Below are 19,497 nucleotides of genomic sequence, written 5' to 3' on the forward strand. Positions count from 1 at the left end.
CGGTTGGACAGGCGTCGTCGAAAGGCATTGGCGTGTGCGTAGGCCGACCTCGTCAATGCAGGCGGGAGGTCCTTCTTCACTGAAGAAGATGAGCGTTGGTTTGACATTTGGCTGTCAACCTCTGACGACACCAACGACGATGATGATGGTGCAGATGACTGGAGCGACTAGGATTAGTTTTTTTGTTTTCGAACTATCTAGCACCGAACTATCTATCTATGTTTTCGAACTACCTATCTAGTTGCAATCTATGTAAAATAACTTTGTATCCTTTTTATTTAAGGCAATCTACTTTTAAAAAATGTTGTGCGCGCGCTGCATTTTTGGGCACTGCTGGAGCGGCGAGCGCGCGCTGTATTATAGCGCGGCTGTTGGAGCCAGCGCCTATCCCTGCGCTAAACCAGCCGGCGCGCGCGCTGTAAAGACATTTTTTGGGCGCGGCACGAAGCGCGGCTGTTGGAGATGCTCTTATGCATGTGGATGTGCTAGTGTATGTGTGGGCGAGCTTCCATGTATGTGTGGGTGTTAGTATGTGTGTGGTGCACTAGGGTAGTGTGTGTATATGTGTGTGTGATACTCATGTTCATGAGTGTTGAGCTTATGCACTAGTTTGTGCAAGTGTGTGAGTGTGTGTGTGTGTGGGTCCCCCCTCCCAACATACTTTGTGTGTTGTAGGTGATCATGTGGTGTGTGTGTGTGTGCATGTGTGTGAGTGACCCCCACATGCCAAGGCATGGTTTGCCTTAGGGAGCACTTGGTGCAAGCTTGTATGTGTAGGTGTAGGTATGCATGATGTGAGTGTAAGTAAGTGTGTGTGTGTGTGTGGAACTAGCATGTGTAGGTGCTTGATGTATGTGTGTGTGTGTGTATGGTGATGTGCTATAGCACACATACATGAGGTAAAAACCCTCATGTCACCATTGGTGTTGTGGGGATGTGCAAGTGCATGTGTAGGTGATGATCTAGTGAGAACACATGTGATATAGCACTATTTGCATCTTTGTGTTTCCATGTCGATTTTCATCTTAGCTTTATGCCCATTTGTTCTATGCAAGTACCTAGGTATTATATATGTTTTTGGGGTAGAATCATCCGAGGAATCCAATGGTGGAATCAGATTTCCCTTTGGAACACTTTTTGGGAATGTCATTTTTTCTGTTTTGTTCAATGTTTAGAGCTTGGTTCCATGTGATGTGATGAGCCTAAGAGGATGATTCCTTGATGTGACAGTAGAGGGTGAACCCCTCTACAGCATGGTGGTGTAGTTTCATGCTTAGGAGTTTATATGTGCAAGTTGTGCTTTGCCAAAGTAGGCATGTGGCTGAAAATATCAGATTAGTGAAAATATGTGGTTTTCACAAAGTCTGAGAAACTGCTGTTATTTTCTTCCCTTGTAGTTGTGGTTGCAAAAGTTCATGTGTTGGGGATCAGCCCTTGCAATCAACTAGGGAGTTGTAGCTTTGTGCTTGTCTAGCTCTCTATAAATTTTCATTCCATTTGACTTCCTGTAGATATTGTTTTGGGTGTTGTCAAAATGCTTCAGAGCATAAACACCTAGTGAGAATCTGAGAATTTCACCAAGTCCCTGAAAACTCATATTTTTGTCCAAGTTAACAGCTCTAGATCTTTTTGTGTGTAACTCCTTTGTATTATCTTTTTGTTGATGCTTCTAGAGCTTTTGAATAGCTTTTGCCACATATCTTATTTGGCACATTTGGGTGGCTGTAGGTGCTTTGCATGTTGCTCTCAAACTGCCATGTTGCTGTTTAGGACAGAATGTATAGTTTTGTTGTTTTGATGCTTGTGCGTGCATAGTTGGTGGTGTGGTGAGTTTCTTTGCACCACCCCATCTATACTTGTTTGTTTGGTGATGTGGCAACCTGGGAATACCAGAAGTATGCCATTGGAGAGTGCTTGCGGTAGATTTGATCCGTAGAACTCCAGTTCTTGTTTCGTAGTTTCCGGTTGATCCGTAACTCCGTTCGAAACGTTCTTTATATGTTTTTGCATCGTTTTCGCGTGATGCATCTGTTCATGTCATCTTCATGCATGTCAAGATAGCTTAGGGAGAAGTTCTGCCCAGAAGTTTGTCTTTTCTTCTCATGCATATGCAAGTGACTAGAATAGAGATGCATGTTACATTCTCATCTCATGCATCATGTGTATGTTGCATCATGTGGTGTTGTTGTTCATTGGATGCTATTTTTATGTTGGGTAGCACCGGGATCGGAGAGCGAGTACGTGGATTCGGGAGAGTACGTGCAGGTTGAACAAGAGCAGTTCCAAGCTGAAGACATCACAGGCAAGATGACCATGACCTTGATACCGTCTCTAGCTTTGTTATGCCTAGATTCATGTTTCCTTCGTCTTATGCTCGCTGCCTACCACTAAAATAATTGCCTCCTGATATTGCCATGAAACCCAAACACTTTCCCCTCCTAGCTAATATTGAATGGCTAAGTAGGCTTGCTCAGCTTCTAATGTTAGCGTTGTTAGTTGCAGATGCAATTGTCTCATGTGATAACATGAGTTTTGATATCATTATGTTTAAATCTGTTATTTAATTAATGCACATATATACTTGGTAACGACGGGAGGCCTAGCCTTTTGCCGGGTGATTTGTTCCGTTATTGCCGCCATAGTTTCCGGCTACCGGTGTTTGATTCCATAATTGATCGCTCCTAACACGTTCGGGGTTGTTATGGGGACCCCCTTGATAAATCGTGTAGTGTTAAGACTTGTCCGGCAGGACCCAACATTGGTTTTTAATTTGCTAATCACTTAATAATAATCTGCATAGGGAATAGCTACCCCGAGGAATTAATCAACAACCCGGGCCAGTGCTCCTCATGAGTGTTGGTCCAAACCAGAGCACTGTGCGGGGCCAACTCAGGGCAACTTGAGAGATTTCTATCAGGCCACTGTACGCGTCGCTCATCCGTCGTGTCCTGAGGCTGAGATACGCGACTCTTATCGGGGTCGTCGACACGACGGGAGGTCCTGCTAGTCTTGTCTTACCTTAGCGATATATCTTGCGTATAGGAATCCCGGTGAAGCTTTGGTTCTCCCCACAGTTGAGGTTTTTCTCTAAGGAATCTGACGAGATCACGAGATTCGTGATAGAGGATTACTTTGCGGTCCATGACCATTTGTGATGGACTAGTTGGAGCACCCCTGCAGGGTTTAATCTTTCGGAAAGCCGTGCCCGCGGTTATGTGGCAACATGGAATATTTGTTAACATCCGGTTATAGATAACTTAAACTTAATCTAATAAAATTTGCCAACCGTGTGCGTAACCGTGACTGTCCCCTTCGAAGACCTCTCTTCGATCGGGAACACGGTAGGGTTATGTTTGACGTAAGTAGGTGTTCAGGATCACTTAGTGATCAGCTAGTCTTTGCCCGCTAGCGTAGACCACCACATCAATTACTTGTTCATCGTAAGTTAGCCACCATAAAAGCTTAGGATGGTGCAACCTAAACATTGAACCTTCCTCACCTAATAACTTGACTAGTTTTGGTACCGAGGTCATAGATTGCTGAATCCCTATGGCTCATACATTACTTCAACACCCCAACAGGTACAGGTACGCCCGACACAGGTGATCCCGATGGCACACAGCTGGCGTGGCAGTACGATGAGGAGAACGACCGCATGTACGTGAACTATCCAGAAGACTGAGGCGTGGTCGTGATCGTGGGCAAGCATGCGGGATAGCATAGCCTTTTCTCATGTTATGTAGTCCGTAGCGGAACTACCTTGTCTGAATAAATGTGTGATGTAAACTCTGATATTATCTATGAGATGGCAAACGATTCCCTATTTGTCATTCTTTATTATGTATGTGCTATGTTTATCTTGCTTGCGAAACGCTTAGATGCGCTTCTTTCCATTTTGGGGCCTCGTTCCCTAAATCGGAAAGGACCGCATCTTAGTCGTTATAGTGTGCCTCCCTGAAAACATAGCAGCAAGCTTTGGATCAGCCAAGAGATCCTTGTTGGAGTCCTTGGAGATGGAGGAGGTGGATAAGAGAAGGAAAGAAAACTCAGATCAGGAGAAGAAATGGGGGCATGTGCTCTCCACCAGACCTACTACAAGGCAACATGGTAACATTAAGATCATGGAAAAAGCTACTGCCTACCTACAGAAGAAGAACCTGGGAATTCCTGCTTCCTTCCAAGGTAAATATTTTGCTACTAATGATGCACAATTGCTTGTTGATCAAATTGCTAGAGTTGATATTTGTGTAGGAGATAGTAATGAGGAACAGAGAGAAATTATTCAAGATCTGATCCTTAGAGAGAGTCTTAGATGCTTGGAATTTGCAGATTCCAATCCTGAAATTGTTTTACCTGATAATCTTTACACTCCAACACATAAAAATGAGAAGGGTTCTCCCTGTGGTGAGGGTATGGTTCAGACCAGATCAGATGGCGTTGCTAATTCTGGTAGTTCCTGCCCAAACCTGATAAATGCCAGAAGGCTTTGTAGCCTGTCCCGCCCTTTTAGAATATCATGATAGGTGCTTTTTGGAACATACGTGGTCTAGGTCAACTTGGAAAAACTCAACGCCTTCAAGAGTTCTTGAGAGTTAATTGCGTGGATTTTGTTGGTTTCTTTGAGACCAAGAAGGAAAATATTGATAATATGTGCTGAATAGAATTGCGGGTAATAAAAGTTTTACTTGGCACCAGCTGTCTGCTCGAGGTACAACTGGTGGTGTCCTTGTGGGCATAAATAGGGACATTTTTTAGATTGTTGGTTTTGTGGACCAAGAATTTTGTGTGACAACTACAGTGAGAAATAAATCTAAGAATTCAATTTGGCAGTTTGTTGCTATATATGGCATTGCTTATAATGAGCGTAAGATTGATTTTATTACAGAATTACATGTGTTATGGAGAAAGCTTCTTATCCAATTATTTTGGGTGGGGACTTTAATCTAATTAGATCTGACTCTGATAAAAGCAGTGGCAATGTGAATCATTCTATTACATTCATGTTTAATGATTGGATCAATAAATGGGGGCTGATGGAAATCAGTGTGGCGAATAGGAAGTATACCTGGTGTAATAATGAGGAGGACCCCATTTATTCCACCATTGATAGAGTGTTTGTTTCCCCTTCTTGGGATGCTTTATTTCCTTTATCAGTTCTTAGGGCTTTACCTAGAATTGGAAGTGACCATACCCTCCTTTTACTTGATACATTGGCTCCGAGAGTTACTTCTCCAAAAATGTTCAAGTTTGAAAAGTGGTGGCTAGAGCAGCCTGATTTAAAAAAAATGTTGAAACTGTGTGTAGTGCCCCAATTTTGGGTAGATCTGTTATTGATGTCTGGATTGCTAAAACTAAACGTCTTAGGAAGAAGATTAAGGGCTGGAGTATGAATATTGAGGCAGCCATCAAGAAGAAAAGGAGGGACCTTATACTAGAATTTGATATCTTAGATATCTTTGCGGAGTCCAACCGTACTACGGATGTAGATATAAAATGTATGAGAGACATTAAAGTTGAGCTGGAAAACATTATGAGGAAGGAGGAGATTGCCTTATGGCAAAGATCCAGATATTGTAGAATTAGAGATGGGGATAAAAATAATGCTTATTTTCATGCATTAGCGAACCACCGCCACCGGAAGAATCATTTATCTGAGCTCGTTGGTGAGCATGGACTCGTTTATTCCACTGAGGAAATGTTGGAGGTGGCGACATCCTTTTATAAAGGATTATTTTGCCATGAGGAAAGACACAATATTCATCTTGGACCTGCCTTTTGGGAGGAAGATGAATTAATTACGATGGCTGAAAATGAGGACCTCCAGAAAAAATTCTCCGAATCTGGAGTGAAGGAAGCCATTTTTGGCTCGTATGCCAATGGTGCCCCTGGGCCTGATGGCCTTTCGTTCTTGTTCTACCAAACCTTCTGGGACATGATCAAAGCTGATTTTATGGCTTTGGTTAGGGATTTTGAGGAAAATAAGCTAGATATCCATAGACTTAACTTTGCTTTGATCATCTTAATCCCAAAGGAACATGATGCCAATGTCATGAAGAAATTCAGACCAATTAGTCTTAGCAATTGTGTTGTTAAGATTTTCTCCAAAGTTCTTACTAATAGGCTTTCTCCTATTAGTAATAGATTAATCTCCCCTAACCAGATTGCCTTTATTAAAGGTAGGTATATCCTGGAGAGTGTGGTACTGGCACATGAAGTGATTCATGAGATGAAGAAGATCAATAATCATGGGCTTGTGCTCAAGCTTGATTATGAAAAAGCATATGATCGAGTTAGTTGGGAATTTTTGTTTGAGATGCTTGAATCCCGAGGTTTTGGCTCTAAATGGATTTCCTGGATTAAAAGAATACTGTTCCAGGTATTAATGATACCACAGGACCGTACTTTGTAGGAGGAAAAGGTCTCAAACAAGGAGATCCCATATCCCCTATTCTCTTCAATCTAGTGGCACATGTATTCACTAAGATGCTTGCTAAAGCTGCCAACCAGGGGTTGATCTCGAGGCTACTGTCTAATGTTATTCCAGGGGGGATTGTCAGTCTTCAATATGCAGATGATACTCTCCTCTTTCTAAAGGATTCTTATGAAAAAGCAAAGAATATTAAATGGATTCTGACATGTTTTGAAAGTATATCTGGTATGAAAATCAATTTTTATAAAAGTGATCTTATTACCATTAATGTGGATGAAGAGAGAGCAAACATTTTTGCCCAGATTTTTTGATGTAACATTGGTTCCTTCCCAATTAAATATTTGGGGGTGCCTTTGCAATATGATAAGCTTAGAAGAGAAGATCTACAACCAATCATTGATAGGATTATCACGGGCATTTCTGGTTGGCTTGGTAGATATCTGACTTATAAAGGGAAGAATATTCTGTTATGTGCATGTGTATTCGGTATTCCTGCCTACCTGATGACAGTGCTGAAATTTCCTAAATGGGCCATTAATGCTATTAATTCTCAGATGCCTCATTTTCTGTGGGGTAACATAGGAGACCAACACAAATATCATTTGGCCCATTGGGGATTGGTGTCCAGGAAAAAAGAATTTGGTAGGTTGGGGATACCCAACATTAGAGAATATAATATGGCCTTATTAGCTTCCTGGGGGAAGAGATTCTATAATAGCAGTAATAGTGACTGGAAGAAGTTGTTAGCTTATAAGTACAATGTTGATAGTCCCAGTATTTTCTGGTCCAGACAGCAGGGAGGTTCTTCCTTTTGGAAGGGTATATCTTGGGCTTTCCAGGCTGCCAGAAAGTTTTATCAATGGAAGCTTGGTGATGGTAATAATATAAGATTTTGACATGATAAATGGGCTGGGGATTGTTCCCTTAAAGTCAAATTCTGGGGGTTGTTTGAAATTTGCAATCAACAAGATTGTGTGGTGTCCCAAGTATGGGGTGGGAGTACTCTTAGACTTACTTTTAGAAGGTGTGTGGATCAAGGGGTGATGACTATGTGGGAGGGTCTCATTGAACATATTAAGAACTTTCCCCTATCAACTACCCTGATCTGCCTGTTTGGATATTATAACCTAATGGCACTTACTCAGTAAGATCCTTTTATAAATGCATCAATTTTGGTGGGGTGAGCTCTCCTTTTGGAGATACCTTATGGAAGATACTATGCCCTCAAAACATTCATGTATTTTTATGGTTGTGTTTATACAACAAAGTACTAACTAGGGACAATGTGGCTAAGAGAAAGAAAGTAGATGATTTAACCTACTTGTTTTGTAATGAAGCTGAAACTGTGCAACACTTATTTTTTGACTGTATTAATGCTAGCTATATTTGGTCTATTGTCTCTGAGTTTTTTGTGATCAGAAAGATCCAATGTTTTGATGATTTATCTTCCTTGTGAAAAGTAAATAAGAAGAGAATTGTGCTTAATATGATTACTGTTGCCTCCATATGGAGTATTTGGACGTTGAGGAATGATTTCTGCTTCCAGGGGCGCACATGAAGGGGTCTGGGATGCGGCCTTGCCAAGCTAAGAGGAACTTTACAACAATGGCTGGTGCTCTGCGACGATGTACAAGCGGGGGTGTTGAGAAGATTCATCTTGTTGCTGGACAAACATCGAGGCGAGCTACTTCGGATAGCATGGACTCCAGATTGATGCTCTGGCTTGTAATATTGCCAGGGTGTTTAAGTATTGTTTGCTGGGTCTCTCCCTGGTAGCAAGTTTAGTATCTTGTTAGTTTCCTGCTGTCTCAGGACATTGCCTGCGTGTTTTGTGTGATGTGGTGGAGTTTAGCTTTGCTAAGTGCTGATGATCGTGGACTGTTGTGATCTGCTGCTTTGTTTAATAAAATGGGGGCAGGGGGGTTACCCCTTTCATTCAAAAAAAATCAGTCAACTTCACGAATAAAAATATTGTACTATAATACAAGTTAAACATTATAAATACATCAGCTGCACATAATAAAGCGCAACCAGTACAGCTTTTTATTGTTGTTGGCGAAAGCCAGTGTAGATAAAAATTGCAAGTGCAGAGCAAAATACAAGAATCGACTGGTCCTGTAAATAGCAATCAAATCTACAGTAAAACAATCAAATGAACATGATTGTACATAACAAAATACAATTGCTGCACGTTCTTTAGAAATGTGCAGCTGATGTAGATTAAATGAACAACTGCACATCAAATTGAATCGACTGATCCGTTACCTCCGAGGAAAACCCTAGATCGGTAGATTGGGTGACGGCGGTGTCGTTTTCTCCTGGGGGTCGTCAGTCTTGAAGGTGTGCATGGGCTCAAGGGACCAAAGGATAGCATCTTTGGTGGAGCGATGTTTCATCTTACACATCGACAACTGTGGATCTCGACGGCAAGGCGCAATGGAATCTCAATGTTCGATGTGTGTAGGGGAACTTGTGCAGGAGGATGGCGCTGTCTAGCGTCGTGATGGCGTCGATGACAGACTTGACAAGGTCGTGGCGTCGTATCTGCTTTGAGGATGGATCAGTGGAAGACGACGACAACCTCTAAGAGTGTGTCGGACTCGTGTGTGCTCCAGACTAGGTATATGGCTTGGGTGGAGTCTCCGATTTTAGATGTTAGGCTTAGATGTCAGGTCTGTTTGGTATTAGCCTCAAAGTATGGACGCACTTTCATCAATTGGATAGAAATAACGGTAGATGTTGTCAAGATGATGACTTTCGACTTACTGATGTACTACTTTATAAGGTCTTTGTGAGTAATTAATAAAGTGACTACATGCATCATCCTCAGGTCTTCCTCCTTTTCTAACAAATTTTTTTTTGAATCGACACACAAACTTTCGGTCGACCGATTATTAGAACTTTTTCAGTCTTTCCTTTTTGCGAAGAACTTTTTCAGTCGACTAAGTTAAAGCAAACCTAAAAATATAACGTGCTGCTCACTAGCATCCCCGGGCCCTACATGTCATCCTCGCAACAAAGGACAAGACCTGGTTATACAATGTTAGCGGAGTAAAATCAAAACAAAGGAAGTATGAAGTGTATAAGCCTGACACATATATACGCATGGTGATGAGAGAGCGTATTTTCTATTTTGATTTATTTATCATTACAATTATCTGGGCTGAAGAGAGGATGGCTCAAAGAAAGCTAGTCCACATCTTTGTAATTGATCCCTGGTACAATCAAATAAAAATGCGATGCTTACATTGGCTCGAGGCAATTCATTCTGAGATCAAGCAGAAATGTTTTCATTCTCCGCCATGATGCTGTCAAGTAATGACTCGCATGCATCTTCCAGCAGATCCAGTACCTGAAAATCATTGCCCAAAGAATGTTTAGAATATACTTTTTTTCTTTTCTTTTTCTAGAACTCACATGAGAGGTTGGGATAGACCAAACTTGACATGGGAGGAGTCCATAAAGAGAGACCTAAAGAACTAGAATATCACCAAAGAACTAGCCACGGATAGAGATGCATGAAAGTTGGTCATCCTCGTGTCAGAACCATGACTAGGCTTCGAGATGTTATGGGTTTCAACTCTAGCCTACCCCAACTTGTTTGGGACTGAAAGGCTTTGTTGTTGTTCTTGCTACTGCTGCTAGAACACACAGGAGACTGAGGAGAGCTTCATTAAGAAAACCGTGTGATCCTGGCTAGCTTGTAAAATAATAACTGCACCTATATCTAAATTGTTTCAACGAGGAACTTCTCATGGTGGTCATCTGCAAACTGAAGAAAGAAATACCACAGGGAAATCATGGAAGAGGGGCAAATAAAAAATTATATTTTGTATTGGTCTCGCTTTCTTAATGTGTTGAAATAAGCATCTTCACGCTTTATTATATTTGGCTTACAAGTAGGTGCACATTATACATGGATATTATGTCTAGTGCAGTAGTTTAAGCTGCATCTTTGTTTCAAAAGAAGAAGATTCACTTAAATGTTCTTTAGACAGAATACTGCAATTTCATTAGAACCAAAGGGGCGCGTAAATTGCTGGACAAGTCCAGTATTTGATATATACTAAAGGTGTGAACGCCGGCATGTTGGAGGTGAGTTTGTCCGCTCATGGCAGTCAGCTGTCGGCGCCACCCCACCATCACATAAAAAGGGCTCATCCTTGGTGACCACGCTCACTGTATGGTGGACCACATGGAAGCAGCTGAATGCTGGTGCTAGTCCGCCGCTCTGCTTCACACAATCAGCACAGAGGCGCATTTGTGGGGCACATCAGTTCCGTCCTGGACTCAGGTGTCACTAACACTGGAGCTTACTAGCCTAGTGCTTACGTGTGGCACGTGAGTCTGTTGTAAGCGCCTATATAATGGTCGTATAGTCAATATACCAAGTTTCCGTTGCAAACCCCGAGATATTGTAACTACGAAAGATAACCAAAGATCAAAAGGTCTGGTTGAAAATTATACTGCTTCACCGGACCCAGGGAAATTGTCAAAGCATTTGACACATTGGAATATAAAGAACTAATAAATAAAACCCTAGAAAGGAAGTGGGTCGGCCTCATGAGTTGTTAGTTGTAGAATATTACTGTCGTCGGACATGAACTTAACTTGATTTGCTATACAGAATTTCTAGAAATACTTAGAAGCTCATGAACAGTACGTTCATTAGTCACTAAGATAATGGTTAGCATAGGGGCTGTGTCTGATCAATGCTAGCTACTATGCTTATGTGCATTCATGCACATATCAAGGCTGATGCCAGTTGGGGATAATTATAAACTAAAAAAGGACTGAAAAAACAAGTGCAGACTCATGATACTGACGAGCAAGCACATGGTGTCCTTGGCTCACCTTTTCGAATCCCTTAGCACCTCCATAGTAAGGATCTGGAACTTCAGACTCAGTATGCCGCTTGCAATAGGAGCACATGAGCTTAACCTAGTAAAGATACCGCGAAAAAATCAAGATGTGAATTTTGAGTCATGAATAACAGCATCACCAGATATATTTTGCTCAGCCCTTAATACATAATGTTTGTCAGATAGTCAAATACAAGCAAAACATAACCAACTTACTTTGTAACATGACTAAAAAAAGATCTAGGCAACACATCATGCGTTATCAAACAACTTAATTATCTATTGCCTAAATAATTTATCCGACATCTATGTGGCTATCCCCGTTACAGAGCTAAGAGTAACTAGTAAACAAAATCTCAACCGTAGACATATTTAAGCAGGCAAGCTCCAGGAAAAAATAAGCAACATCATTTGGCGCAATGAGCATGCAAGGCATTGTTTAAATGAAAACAAGGCTGGTGAAGTGGAACAGACAAAGGGATTTCCAGAAATATCAAGTCGGTGATTAGCAGCGACATAAATTCTAATGTTCCCGTTCATTCATTTTCTATATTACTTTTAAAGGAAAGAAGGTATGGACACACTGTACCATCAATTCATTATATGGGGAAAAGTGGAAACAGAAGTAAGATAGTTCCTTTAGTTTAATATATACAGAACTGTGAAAAATATTGTTCATGCTGACATGGATACCTTTTGTTTTCACTGCACTGACATCAAGATCAAGGGTAAGACTATAAACATCAACGGTAGAAATGGCCACACAATTATGTAGATCAAGGATGGACATACAAAATGTCTAGATTGCACAATAAAAATAAAGCCTATAAACCTAACCTTCTTGGGTCCACTATCTGGGAGGGTCTCCTTGTGTTGCCATCTGTCAAATGAGCTCAAAATGTCTTCTGCATAATGGTCAAAATAAAAGTGCATTAAGTGGCAATACATCAACAGAAGTCCTCAGGTTGTGAGACTCAAATGAAGTGAGCTGAGAGATAACCATAATTTTGCCTGTCCATTGCAAGGATAAGATCAAAAATTCGGAAATCTGAGGGTTTGATAGGCCTGGATATTGAGGTCACCTCAATCCCCCGCTTCTTGGAAGTTGATATCATCCTTGAGTCGGCCTTATTTCCCTGAATTCATGTGATGCCTCATCAATTCTTATACCGTCATTGAACTGATTAAATGTACGCAAGTGTAGAATATAACCTCATGATAACCTATAGTGCCAGCAGAGTCTATCTGAAACTTGGACTTAAGTCCGCGCTTGCTGACGAGGTTCCGGAAGACGGCCTCAGCTGCAGGACTCCTACAAATGTTCCCTGAACATACATCATAGATCAAGCACAGGAAATTAGATAAAATTAGTGCATGTATGCATAACAACTAAATGCTTCAAGCCAAAGTAAGGCGGTGTAATGAAACTATCCTCAATCACACAAAGATATTCAAAGATAAACAATAGTTCATGTATCTTATCAAGCATGCTCACGCACACATACCAACAAAGTCAGAAAGCAGACACTACCACCTCTAACATAGAAACAAGATGGAATGGAATCATATGATGTGATTGCACATTTGCACCTACCAGGTCTAGCGATCCCCACATTATGTGACACCAAAATGATGAGAACGAGGCAACAGGGAGACAGGCTGAAACAAATGGGACGTCGGGACGGTAATCATGGAAACAAGATATCCTTTTCTCATGTGATGCGCACACAGGCTATTGCGATCATGCACTGAAAAGGGACGAGGCATTAATTGGGGATCGCAGAGATCAAGTTCCGTCCCCCGGGTGAAAATGGCGTCAGTACACGCACCATGCCGACGCAGTACACGGATGCTCACACGCACACGCATTTGTAAGCGGCTAGACTAGACGGGTATTCAAGCAAGCTACTCGAATCAGTCGGATTGAGTAGGGTTCGCGGGATTTACCGAGGCAGACGAAGAGGACGGCGAAGGGCTTCGCGCTGGCCTCGGCCGGCGCCGGAGTACTCGCCTCCGCAGCCATCTCTTCCGCCTCCGCCGCCGATGCCACGAATACGGGCCGCGGAGGGTTCGCGAAGTGGTCGCGAGGGTGAATCTGGCGGAGACTCGTCACAGTACGGCCGTGTACGTGGCGATTGGTGGCTGCCACAAGTGGATGAGTAGTGCGCCTCTTAAACGGGTCACGCGCTGTCGGGTGAGTCAGGGAGGAGTACGCGGCGGCGGTGGAGGTCGACGCGACGGTCGCACCGACCATGGCCGGACGGCGAGCTAAGGTTCGTGGATTTGTGAAGCCAGTGAGCGAGTGGCTCGCGTCGCGTGGGTTCTCATCTCGGCTGGTAGCGCTAGAGACAAGCGCGGTCGGCAAAGTTTCTCCCCATCTGAATTCTTAGTTGCGTACCACAATATTTGTTATCTAGTTCTTCTCACCAACAAATCTCTATTAAAGGAAATCTGTCTAAAGGGGATCTGTCGTCGTCATCGTAATGGTTCGACCAGCAGCGATCCCCCTCCTATCGTTGCCTTTTCATCGATTTTTTTAATCCCTTCATAAACCAGTCGATAAACTAGACAATTAAAATAAAAACCCGTCGCTAGCACAACTAAAAATAAGGGTTCAATAAAAAAAACCTGAAACCTACTAACGCACGCACGCACGACCTGGCGATCCAACCCCGTCGCTGGCACGACCTGGCGATTCAACCTGCACCCCTTTCTCTTCCTCTCCCTCCCTGAGGGCAATCGCCCCCCAAATCCCTCGCTCGCTGCCGCCCCCCAAATCCCTCGCTCACCGCCCCCGATGACGCGTCGAAGCCACCGCGCCCCGCCACCGTCCCCCCGCATTACGATGCCTACGATGAGCGCCGCCTCGTCGAGGAGGTGCTCTGCCTGCACTCCCTCTGGCGCAGCGGCCGGCCCGCCCCCGCCTCGGCTCCCGCGCCACCTGCCGGAGGCTCCCGCCCCACCCACGCTCGCCCCAACCAAAGGAAGCGCCGCAGGATCGAGCGCCCTGCCGCGGAGCCCGAGGGACCCGGCGCCGACTGGCCCCTCGCGCCCTCCCCGCCCGCCTCCCCGTCCCCCACATCCTGGCCCGACGCCGCCCCCTCCTCCCCGCGCCCAGGCCGTAGCCAGAGCCGCAGCCTTCCCCCGCCTCGCTCGCGCAGCGGGACGCCCTCCGCGCCGCCGTCTCCCTGGTCGAAGTAGTGTTGGGCGATGCCTTCGTCTTCCTGGTCGAAGTAGGGTTGGACACCGCCGCCGTCCTCCTGGTCGAAGTAGGGTTGGGTGCCATCGTCGTCCTCCTGGTCGACGGCGCCCTCGTCTTCGTCGGCCGCACCCATCCCCGCCTTTCTATTTCTGCAAGGGAGGTTGACTTCTTACCTTTCTCTCGTGCAGATCGTCGTCCTCTGGTTCGGTGGTGCCCCAGCTGCGCGTGTAGGACACGGGAGATGAGCATGTTGGCAGCGCCATGATCAGCAAGGTGGTATTCTCATACTCATGTCTATATGATTCTGCAATTCATGCCATCAGCACCAACTTTCTTTCATGCAGCGCCGAGCATGACATGTTGCTTACATTGATGTCTCTTTCTGGCCGAGCCTGCAAATGATGGTATTATCTGTTTGTAGAACTGGTAAGACAAGCACCATGGAGATTGATTTCTGATGCTGCACTTGCTGCATGGTTGGAAAATTTCAAGGCACCAGCACACAAGCAAAGGAAGATAATATAAGTTTTATGCCACAAAAGTAAGCTACTAGGAACAAATATTTGTGAAAAAAAATATCTCCAAACACATATCATTGCATTGATGGAATGAGACACATCACCATTCCCCAAAGAAATAGGTCAGATGTATGCTTCGCAAGAAAGGAGGTCACTTCATAGATGAAGCTCTATTATCTTCTTTCTCTTACAAACCTGCAAGATCAAATACCAAGTAAAAAAACTAGCTGTGGGTGGCATTTCAGCTGGTCCTAAGTTGCTGTTGTGCCCTTAACTGCACACCTCAATGCTACCTAATACCAGCAAGACTACATAATATCCTTTCAAGGCACTAGGATTAAGGACCATGAGCCACATGCCTGATCTTAAGCTGACAGACATGGGCAACCATTAATTGGACCTGAAGCTTTCAAGGAATTTAACAGTGGGTAGTCCAAGTTGTATGCATAGTAAACAGCCAGCCTTTTTCCAGAGCAAGCTCCGCAAAACATTCAGTTTACTAATAAGAAACTAATGCAGGAAAATAAAATTCAACTTCTTGTTAAGAATATTCTGATACTAACAGTTCGAGTTCCCTATTTTTTATGGTGGAACATCAATAGTACAAGGAAATGATTGGCAGAGGAACACAATCCAAGTACAGCTAAAACAGGAACAAGTTGGTGTTTATCAACAGGCATGAATTGGCCCCTAGAGAATAAAAAAGGAAAAAAGAAGTCGACGACAACGACGAAGGAGAGGTGCAGCCAACTAACTTGCCACCATATTTAAGAAGTTGTCATGCTACCCTCTCAGAAGATTTAGCTCCCTCTTCCTCTCTCCTCCCTCCAAACCAAACTCTTGTTCTTCATCACCATCATCAGGCCCTAGCTTGCTTTCTTGATTCCTGTACAGACTAAAACTGGTTCCGAAGATTCAAAAATAAAGTCGGGTTTACGAAGTTTTTGGGCAACTTGAAAGTACTTTCTCTTGAGGTAAGCTGCCTTCTGTCCTTCTATACATGTCGTGCCGATATGTATATGATTCTGAGCCTCTGAGAATCTTTTGTTTAGCATGTCATGAGAGCTGAATTTCCCGAGAAGGCGAAAACTGCTAATCCTAGCATGCATTTGTTCTGAAGCATATGTGATCTTATAGGACACTTCCATTCTTGTAGGAACTTTTCTTTGTGTAGGCCCTCACAAATGGCGGTAAAGATGAAGGGGATCTTCAAAGGGCTGAGGATATTCTCGCACATGTTTGGTAATTATCCCATCTTTCTTTGTTGCTCTTCTATTTCAAGCACAACTTCAAATGCAGTTATGTTTAATTTCTTTCGAGACATAAATGCAGTCAAAATACCGCGCCTATGGCTATGCACATCTCAGAAGTTAATGAATGTAACTTCTACTTACACATGAACTGTTGTTCTCCAGCAGCTCAAAAGGAGCATGAGATGGAAATTGGGTTCCCTACAGATGTAAAGCATGTGGCTCACATAGGTTTGGGCACCAGTGACACATCTCCAAGCTGGGTAAACACACAAATAACTTGGAGGCCTTTCAAATTACCTTTTTGTATATCAAACTTATTATGCCATCATAATATAAGTCTATCTATTTTCCATGATTATTAGAAGGTAAAAATATGGGAGACGACATACGCATTGGCATACCTGGTTGAACCAGATAGTTACCTAAAACCATTACTTGACACTGAGCCCCTCTACTCCCTAGGATGTTTTCATTTCAGTTTACTGAATATTTTTTCTTGCTTGAACTATATCAGGGGAGCAACTGCCAGAACTCGGAAGCTAATGATATTGCAACTGTAGAGATACTCATAGAAATATTGCAATCAACTTTGACCGTGGAAATGCATAGACATGGGAATGGGCTCCATATGGAAGGTGCAATACTGAAGCTGCTTGCATTGATCTACAATCGATCTTGACTTCGGCTAGAAGTGAGTTATATTGAGCTTAGTGATGCATGGTTACATATAGATAGAAGAACTTGATAGTTTGTTGTCTCCACATTTTTCTAAGGGAACACCTATTTTTTATTTATTTTAAGGTCTTATATTTTAGTTTAAAGAACACCTCTGAATTTTCATTGGAAATGAATTGAGCTATTATAACTACCACGGAACTTGATTATTTTTGTGTACTTTGAGATCTACATCTTGAAGAAAAAACCATGAAATATTTGGTATACAAGGAGTTACAGCACTACCATGTACCTTCATTCTTTTAGTACTCAACGTATTTAGCTTGAGATCTTCAATTTTTCCCCAAACCAAAAAGCAACTCCGAATACCGGTTGATGTAATACTGCTCTAATCAGGCTTGTCTATCATTACCCATAAAATGGATGGACTTTTGGGCCGAAGTTTGTTGGAATTTGAGATAGGGATAGGAAACAATTATAGGTACTTGGTTTTAATTTATATTGGCCAAGACTGCTTTCGGTGTGCATAATCACTAAAAGAACTCTTTATAATCATTGCACTAGAAAGTCATCCATGCCAATGCGGTGATCTCAAGGTGTTGTTGCCAAAAAAACATCATTTTTGTTTATTTTTCTATTATAGGTAGCTGCTTACAGTATGGAAAATTAGTGTTGAAATATATGATAAGAAATATTGTCTACTGTAGCATGTTCATGTATCATTCCAGTCAAATAGATACATGGTTCATTCCAGTATTGTTTGTTTCATAGTGGTTACATTTATTTATATTTTCTGCTGTATTAAATTGTTCGCTCATCATTGTGACATGATATGATATGTGAAGTTAGTGTGTTAATATGTTATGTAAGAGGCATGCTACTTGTTTACTACTCCCCCGTCCCAAAATAAGTGACTCAACTTTGTACAAATTTAAAAGTCAGTATAAAGTTGAGCCACTTATTTTGGAACAGAGGGAGCATTTTTTTATCTTGTAATATCACCTCTTCTGTCACAAAGTACATAGTCTGCTTTGTTTTCTTTTAGCAAAAATACATACTCTCCTTTGTACATAAAGGATTATTGTATGTTCCATGGTGGATCAGGTAGAAGAAGATGGAGACGCAAACGGTTTTGACCAACAGATTGCTATTCATTTCAATCTTGCAATTGAGGTTTGAGCCTCAAGAATTAGTCTTGCAGATCAATTGCAACGGTGTGATCAATAGATTGTTTAACGAAAAACAACAGAAAAGAGCCATAGGAGCAGAGAAGGCTATTTATTTTTCTTCTTAGTTTTGCTATTTTTAGACAAGCTGCTTTTGCGGCACTTGTATGCACACAAAAGGTATTGGTCTCAAACATGAATGTATGCACAAAACAAGTATCATGCATATTGGTATGATGGGAATCATGTCCATTTGCCTTTAGTTTGTGTTTGTTTTTCTTTATTTCTGGAAGTTGGAAATGTGCTTATGTGCTTGTTGTTTTTCGATTTGGTAGATTTTCCGGAGTTCTTCTGATTAAGACACAATACATAATTTTGATATATATACGACACTGGGATAAATGCATGGCTTCTCATATACTAGGCTGCTAATCCCAGTCTTAAGGTTATTGCATAGCTCTTACAACAAGGAAGCACCCCTTTCTCAAGTATAGGTTCGATATCCAATGACAAAAGTCAAATATAAGGCGTTGTCAACCCATGATGTAGCAAATTATGGAAGCACACGTATATATTTTTATGTACATCAATGCAATAAATATAAATTGACGGTAAATGAAAATAGTGATTTAATTGTAAAGAAAAGGTTGACAATATTGTTTAGTTTTCATGAGGATCCTAAAGGTATGTTTCAAGACTGGTGTTGAACCAGAGTATATGCATGACACCGTAGCAACGCACGGGCAACGAACTAGTTAGTATTTAGAAATAAAGAAAGTATATTAAAAAAAGATTTTTGTTACGAACTACACAAGGCCAGAAGTAAAATACTCTCATCACACGCTGGCGTAAACTTTGCCCTTCATCTTTTTAAATCGGTAAGAACACAAGACGAGGATAGCTACAATACTCCTAATAACATAGTAAGGTGAGACATCTCAGTTTTTAGAAGTTTTAGCATTACGAGCATTTCATATTTATCAAATGATAAAAAAAGTCACGCCGATCGAGGAAGACCTGCTCGTTTTTGGGAGAGCCATAAATCTACAAAGGGGGTAAAGGAGGGGTGGATGTCAATGACATCCCAAATAGCACGAGTTGCCAAGCATTGGAAGAAGAGGTGACCTTGGTCCTCACGTGCAACCTGTTTTATCTTCCTTTCGACGTTTTAAATATATTTGGTGTACAAATACGTATGCTCACATATATGCATATACAATCAAATCCATATACAATGTCAAAGTCTAGGACTTGAATGTGATGAATTGGCTTCGTTATAAGGAATCTAACCATTTGAATTATGCTCAATTCATCGTATTTTGAATACAATTGAGTTTGCATGTGTCCTTCGTGGATGAAAGAAGCCATATTGTTCACCTGTTCATTTTACT

General features: G+C 42.2%; 2 protein-coding genes across 4 annotated transcripts; one reads left to right on the plus strand and one right to left on the minus strand.

Annotated features, from left to right (window-relative positions):
* Window positions 1-9,504: 9,504 nt before the first annotated feature.
* LOC123413425 (putative low molecular weight protein-tyrosine-phosphatase slr0328) lies at window positions 9,505-13,678 on the minus strand. The gene is made up of 6 exons (XM_045106356.1): window positions 13,240-13,678; window positions 12,505-12,617; window positions 12,293-12,428; window positions 12,130-12,197; window positions 11,285-11,371; window positions 9,505-9,782 (listed from the first exon to the last, which is right to left on the minus strand). The coding sequence occupies exons 1-6, from the start codon at window positions 13,544-13,546 to the stop codon at window positions 9,705-9,707; spliced, it is 789 nt and encodes a 262-aa protein (XP_044962291.1). The 5' UTR covers window positions 13,547-13,678; the 3' UTR covers window positions 9,505-9,704.
* Window positions 13,679-14,926: 1,248 nt separating this feature from the next.
* LOC123413426 (CRIB domain-containing protein RIC4-like) lies at window positions 14,927-18,368 on the plus strand. 3 transcript variants are annotated; one of them, XM_045106357.1, is made up of 5 exons: window positions 14,931-15,035; window positions 16,169-16,254; window positions 16,428-16,525; window positions 16,780-16,956; window positions 18,045-18,368. In XM_045106357.1, the coding sequence occupies exons 1-4, from the start codon at window positions 14,968-14,970 to the stop codon at window positions 16,942-16,944; spliced, it is 417 nt and encodes a 138-aa protein (XP_044962292.1). In that variant the 5' UTR covers window positions 14,931-14,967; the 3' UTR covers window positions 16,945-16,956; window positions 18,045-18,368. The 3 variants fall into 3 exon arrangements, with proteins under 3 accessions (XP_044962293.1, XP_044962292.1, XP_044962294.1); XM_045106359.1 differs by having other exon boundaries at window positions 14,932-15,035; window positions 16,431-16,525; XM_045106358.1 differs by lacking the exon at window positions 18,045-18,368 and having other exon boundaries at window positions 14,927-15,035; window positions 16,780-16,958.
* The last annotated feature ends 1,129 nt before the right edge of the window (window positions 18,369-19,497 follow it).

Source organism: Hordeum vulgare, chromosome 7H (assembly GCF_904849725.1).
Source record: "Hordeum vulgare subsp. vulgare chromosome 7H, MorexV3_pseudomolecules_assembly, whole genome shotgun sequence".
Lineage (NCBI taxonomy): Eukaryota > Viridiplantae > Streptophyta > Magnoliopsida > Poales > Poaceae > Hordeum > Hordeum vulgare.

Bases quoted from the DNA above. Each gene is read 5' to 3' on its own strand.
- LOC123413426 (XM_045106358.1), top strand. From the start codon at position 14,968: ATGGTTGGAAAATTTCAAGGCACCAGCACACAAGCAAAGGAAGATAAT. The intron at 15,036-16,168 runs GTAAGCTACTAG...CCATTCTTGTAG, and splicing joins ATAAGTTTTATGCCACAAAA to GAACTTTTCTTTGTGTAGGC. The intron at 16,526-16,779 runs GTAAACACACAA...GAACTATATCAG, and splicing joins GTGACACATCTCCAAGCTGG to GGGAGCAACTGCCAGAACTC.
- LOC123413425 (XM_045106356.1), bottom strand. From the start codon at position 13,546: ATGGTCGGTGCGACCGTCGCGTCGACCTCCACCGCCGCCGCGTACTCC. The intron at 12,618-13,239 runs GTAAATCCCGCG...ATGTATGTTCAG, and splicing joins CGTCCTCTTCGTCTGCCTCG to GGAACATTTGTAGGAGTCCT. The intron at 12,429-12,504 runs GTTATATTCTAC...ACATGAATTCAG, and splicing joins GCACTATAGGTTATCATGAG to GGAAATAAGGCCGACTCAAG.